This window comes from Simochromis diagramma, unplaced genomic scaffold (assembly GCF_900408965.1).
Source record: "Simochromis diagramma unplaced genomic scaffold, fSimDia1.1 OVJJ01000084.1, whole genome shotgun sequence".
Classification (NCBI taxonomy): domain Eukaryota; kingdom Metazoa; phylum Chordata; class Actinopteri; order Cichliformes; family Cichlidae; genus Simochromis; species Simochromis diagramma.
The window spans coordinates 468,240-474,471 of NW_024386906.1; the positions used below are offsets into that span (position 1 = coordinate 468,240).

Below are 6,232 nucleotides of genomic sequence, written 5' to 3' on the forward strand. Positions count from 1 at the left end.
TGCTAAAACCCGTGAGGCTTCACCAGCAACACAACAGATATTAAGACTGACTCACCATGAGAAACACATCGACTATTCAGTGTGACGATGTCAAAAATATGTTCCACTTTCCAAGCAAGGAGGGCGTCTTCACAGTTGCCGTATGCATGTGGCAGACCATGTCAGAAGTCTGCGGAGCCATGCAGTGGTGGCTGTGTAAGTGATCAAAAGGGAGGCAGAGCAGTGTGATGAACAGTCGGGAACAATGACTCTGGCAGCTGACCCATGAACACGGCTGGCACACGGGTGCCAGAGGCTTTTTAGAGCCGCAGTCATTAGTGCAGCGGCATTAAGGTCTCCCAGGGATTAAAACGACTCTGAACCCCCTCACAGGTATACATATTTTGATATTCCAACTTCTTAACTGCTTTTCTAATCCAGGCGTGTGGGAGGGCTGATGTCTATCCCAGCTGTCATAGGGCGAGCGGTGGGGTAGACCCTGAACAGGTCACCAGTCTACCTAACAGGACTGAGCATTTCTGTCTTATGTACTCATACGACTCGCAAAACATCTGTACCGTTAGCTTCAGTATGAAGACAAACTGTGGTCCACTGGTAGAAAATAACTTTGTGTATCTGGTGCATGAAAAATGAAAGCAACATACATTACTTATATCGTATGGATTGTGGAAAGCTTGCTAATAGGCGCTAGCTCAGATTATTTCTAACCCTAGCTAGTGATTACTAAAACTACATCAGCCTTTGGCACTATAACATGGTGAAACTGAGGTAGCTATTTTCATTTGATGTTTCTTTAAATTGATTAAAATATAGAAAGAAAATGCTGTCGTGCTTCAATAATGTAGCAAAACATCACAGTTTCCCACCGTAGCTGCTAATGCATGTAAAACATGCCATTTTTGACTTTTTATACATTTTCTGTGGATGTTGGAACTAGAGCTGGACGAATAAGGACTGTGAGATGAACTTCTTATCCTTGTAAGCACAAATGATCATCCTAGCATACGAACTAGATCATACCCAGAAGATATTGTTCTAAAGCAGAGAGAAAGACTTTAAAGCCGTTACTCTCTCAAAGCAAATACAGCACATGAATATTCTGTAGTTTCTTTACCAATTCAAAAAAAAAGCAGACATTTTACAAACGCTTGACAGTTGAAATGATGACATTGTTTTTATTCTCATAAAGCAATCAACGTAGCGTATATATGATTTTTTCTATAAATATAAAGGTTCTCTTCATAGCAAATGCAAAGGAAATTACTTCAAAGCAGTGACTATTGTAGAGCCGTCAACACAATAAAAGGATTATTATGAATCGGAAGCACTGTGTGGAAGAGCGTTTGACAAGAACACACAGTCGTGAAGTGTGTGTGTGTGTGTGTGTGTGTGTGTGTGTGTGTGTGTGTGTGTGTGAGTGAGAGAGAGCCGAGCTGCACCGACAGCAGCCGCTCTGCATTTCAGCACAAGGCTTCCTTTCTCCTGCGGTGGAAGACATGCAAGCTGCTGGCTGCTCTTCAGTCCCACAGTGCAGCTATGTTCACGGGGATCAGGTTACTCTGCAGATGAACCCGAGCCCCCTTTCAACAGTTTCTGACATGTTCAAGCCCCAGGTACAGAACGTGAAAAAACTCTTCCAAAAATGTATGATATGTGCATTGCAAACAGCCGCTCTCATCGCTGACTGCAGACATTTACAGCACCGCGTTTGAGTCTGGACACCTTTAACCTTCTGGACAAACAATCTGTCGGTCCTTTACTTTGTCAAATATAATAAAAATGTTAAAATCTGTATGTAAATCAGAACTGCCACGAGCAATTTTGCAAACATAGAAGTAGATTCAAATCTAAATGTACTTTGTAGTACTGGAGACTCATTTTGTTTCCTCATTTAGACACTTTGATAAAGGGGAGAATTATTATTATTTTATTGTGAAACACGACACTGAACCCATGTTTCACTTTATACCGTCCACTAAAAATGATCTCGTACTACTGACGAGTATTCAAGCTTGAACGGTTTCAAAAGCTACTTATGACCTAAAAGATCTAAACGTCTTATTTTTAATTATGTCATCACTTTCATTTCTGTTAACCTGCAGATTCTCTTTGAAACACTAATTCATACCTTTAACTGCATAAAGTTAAAGGATCTCATCTCCAAATTCTCAAAATGGAATTTTCAATTTTGACTTGAATCTTTTGTTCTTGCCTGATAACAAATTCCAGCACAATCACACATTTTTGATGTAAAACCAAACAAACAGGAATCATTTTCAACGTGTTGTGCAACAAATTATAAAGGCTCAAAGGCGTCCAAAGATTAGACACAATACTAAATGTCGGAAAATAGTCAAAGTTAAAAATGTGCTTCCACACACACACACACACACACACACACACACACACACACACACACAGCTCTGCAGCAGTATTTCATTTTCTCTTTAAAAACTGCATTTCTCAAAATAGATCTTTATTAAACAGACATTACTGCTGCTTTGAACGTGTGCAGTGAAGGAACACACCAGCATTTCTGCATGTTGTAGATCTACATAGAACTGTTGTTAGATTGTTACTGTGCTTCTTTCAGCGCTCGTGCAGCGTGAGGGCCGAGTCTGTGTTCACTTTGGTCAAAGTTGTGTTGCTGTTGCATCAAATTACAAGGGCCAGTCTGCGTCATAGCAACCATGCCAGAAAAACAGAACATAGTGCTGGGCGCTACACTGTTCATAATGTCATGCATGACAGATTTTTTTCATTGAGAAAAGTCTGGTCAACTGAACAAATTTGTTACTAATTTGTAATTCAGAATGTCACGCAGACAAACAGCATGCTGGGATACGCTAGCAGGTTAGCATAACAGCGTGGAGGTGCTGTGTGCAGCCTGTACGGTCAGGAGCAGCTGAGACGGGGCGAGGATGAAGAAAAGAACAAAAAACAGCAAAGATGACCACGAGAGGATCTGCTGTGTTTCCTGGTCTCTTCTCTGTGGGCAGGGCTGCTCCACACACAGTGACATGGATAATGTGCGACTTGAGGTAAGTGTGTTTTTCCTGATGGCTGAATCATTTCCCCCCACAAAGTTCGGAGAATAAGTCCAAACAGACTTTCTTAAAGCTCACGACCCACAACATGTTGATTTTGTTACAAACAGGGACGAAAAAATAAAAAAGTGGAAACACATCTCACGTAAAACTTGCTGTTCTGCTTTAAGGACCGACAGGACAACATAGATTGCTTTGTGTGTGTGTTTAGGGTTTTACACTCCTGACAGAAGAGCGAGCTGCTGTAGCCCTACATGAAGACCCGCCGAGACGACCCTGAAACTGAATCTCACTGTCACGCCGCCCAGCACTACACGCAAAAATACCAAACAGGAATCTGAAGGTCAGAGTGTTCAGAATTACAAAAGCAGATCGTGATCACGGCAGATCATTAAAAAGAAACATGTTTTCAGGAAAACGTGAGAGAAATTCATCTCGCGTTTTGCCTGACAGCATTGTAACATACATGCAAAACCACTTGTGTGTTCCTTTACATTTGCATGACTACCTGCGCTTTATTTAGAAAAGGAATGTAAGGGCCTGAGCTACAGGCCACAACCATCTGCCACAGTGACTCACATTCACAACCTTGCACACCACTTCTTGTTCCCAGGATGCTGACACGTCCCTCCAGAGCCGGGCCACCGCTCGCTCCACTGTACAACAGACACAAACTACAGCTGGTTAATCGGGGGGAGAGGGAGCCACGAGGAAGCACTTGGGTTTCACGAGACTCTGCTTAGAATAGACCTGGGGCTCACAGGCAGTTCACCAATCACACACACACACACACACACACACACACACACACACACACACACACACACACACACCATGGGAAGTACTCCTAGAAGGTGTCTGCAGTAAGACAAGTCATGAGACCTCAGGACTGTTGATGATCGGCTGGCTCTTTGTGATGATTAAGTAAAATTCCATCAAGTCCAACGTATGAAAAAAGGTGTTTCAAAAAAATCTTTTTTTAAATCTTTAAATACAAATATATACTTACAAAAATCTCACAAATGCATATGTACATTAAAAAAAACAGAGCGAGTGTCTCCTGTGAGTCCAAGAAAATGAATAAAAAGAAGGATTATCATTCAGTTTGTCACAAAGCAGTCTGCGTGAGGTTCGACTACACTGTGGTCTCGCCCTGTTTACTGTTGGCCAGTCTCGTGTAAAACCTCCTCCAGGAGTTAAGGGTCTTTCCGGACCAGATCCAGAAGCCAGAAGTGATGCCAACAATGAGCGTCATGAGATACTTGATCATGAAGACGGTGAAGTCCGGGCTCATGTTGGGGTGGCTGTGGGCCGGACACGGCACAGCGTACGTCTTGCACGTCTGGCTGATCCACGTCCTCTCCCACTGCTCTCTGAAGGCCTGCTCGTAAAAGTAGCAGGCGATGACGATGGTGGCCGGCACGGTGTAGAGCACGCTGAAGATGCCTATCCGCACCATCAGTTTCTCCAGCTTCTCCGTCTTGGTGCCGTCGTGCTTCATGATGGTCCGGATTCGAAACAGGGACACGAATCCGGCCAAAAGGAAGGAGGTGCCGATAAACAGGTATACGAAGAGGGGCGCCAGAACAAAGCCGCGCAGGGCGTCCACGCTGTTGATGCCCACAAAGCAAACCCCACTCAGCACGTCTCCATCCACCTGACCTACTGCCAGGATGGTGATGGTTTTGATGGCAGGAACGGCCCAGGCCGCCAGGTGGAAATACTGAGAGTTGGCCTCGATGGCTTCGTGGCCCCACTTCATTCCTGCTGCCAGGAACCAGGTGAGAGCCAGGATGACCCACCAGATCGAGCTGGCCATGCTGAAGAAGTACAGCATCATGAAGAGGATGGTGCAGCCCTCCTTTTTGGTGCCCTGCACCACAGTCTTTATGTCGTTGTCAAACTTGTCATTGCAAACCACCTTGTCCTCCAGTAAAAATCCAGCAATGTAGGCGATGGAAACCATGGTGTAGCAGCCAGAAAGGAAGACGATGGGTCTCTCTGGGTAGCTGAAGCGCTTCATGTCCACCAGGTAGGTGAGCACGGTGAATAAAGTGGAAGCACAACACAGCACTGACCATATGCCGATCCATATGCGGGCGAATTTGAGCTCCTCCTCGCTGAAGTACATCATCCCGTGGGATCTCTTCGGCTCGCACGGCGCGGCGCAGTTCTCCTGCCCGAGGAAGCGGTAGTTCAGGTAGGGAGGCACCCTGAGCGAGGCCGGGCATCTGAACTGGCCGTTCCCCGGGTCAGTAGGTGGCCGCTCGGTGGAGTAGGGCCCGGGCTGGGGCTCCGTGTGGTCCGACATGTTCTGGCCGACGCACAGCTCCCCCGCGCCGTGGACCGGAAAGCTATCGCACGCGAGGCTGTCGGGCCACTGGAAGCCGAACTTGTTCATGAGCGCCTCGCAGCCCTGCCGCGCGCGCTCACACAGAGAGCGGCACGGGGGCAGCGCCTTCTCCAGCACCGTGCACACGGGGGCATACATGGAGCACAGGAAGAACTTTAAATCCGGGGAGCACTGCACTTTCACCAACGGGTAGAACTGGTGGACCTCCAGCCCCGCGTCCTCCTGGTTGGTGTGGCCCAGCAGGTTCGGCATGATAGTCTCATTGTAGGCGATGTCCGTGCACAGGGGGATGGAAATGGGCTGACAGAATCCGTGCTCCGGTATAGACAATCCGCGGTCACTGCCGCCGTATTGGCCGTTGACTCGAAAAATCCCCAGGTTCAGGAACAGGATAAAAAACAGAAAAAGCAAAGCCGAGCGGAGAAGTCTGTTGTAAGCCATGTTGAGGAATGCAGACGCTGCCGTACTTTCTGCGTGTTGCTTAACTAACTTGCGTTACCTCAGCAGGCAGCAGGCTACTTCCCTGAACGCTCTTTGTTGGCGTTTCTCGCAGAGGTAAGCGCCGCTTGTCGCCGCGGGATTCTGGCTGTCCGTCCTCCCTCTCGTCGCCGCGCCGAGGTAGCAGCGCAGTGCGTTAGAACATCCACACTCGTGAATCGCAAACTCGGACCTCCTCGGGTGAAATCCAGTCCAAAACCAAGCCCGAACTCTAATCCTCCAGGATAAGGACAGCTCCGCTCTGCAGCGTGCCCGACACAGCGTCAGTCTGCCGTTCAAACCTGTTCTGCGATCCCTCACTCTAATGCCACTGCAGCCAAGCTCACCTCCAGTC

The 6,232-nt window shown here is 47.1% G+C and overlaps 1 protein-coding gene across 1 annotated transcript; it reads right to left on the bottom strand.

The window, feature by feature from the left end:
- Nucleotides 1-1,148: 1,148 nt before the first annotated feature.
- On the bottom strand, nt 1,149-6,232 carry fzd1 (frizzled class receptor 1). The gene has a single exon (XM_040034906.1). The coding sequence runs from the start codon at nt 5,839-5,841 to the stop codon at nt 4,183-4,185; it is 1,659 nt and encodes a 552-aa protein (XP_039890840.1). The 5' UTR covers nt 5,842-6,232; the 3' UTR covers nt 1,149-4,182.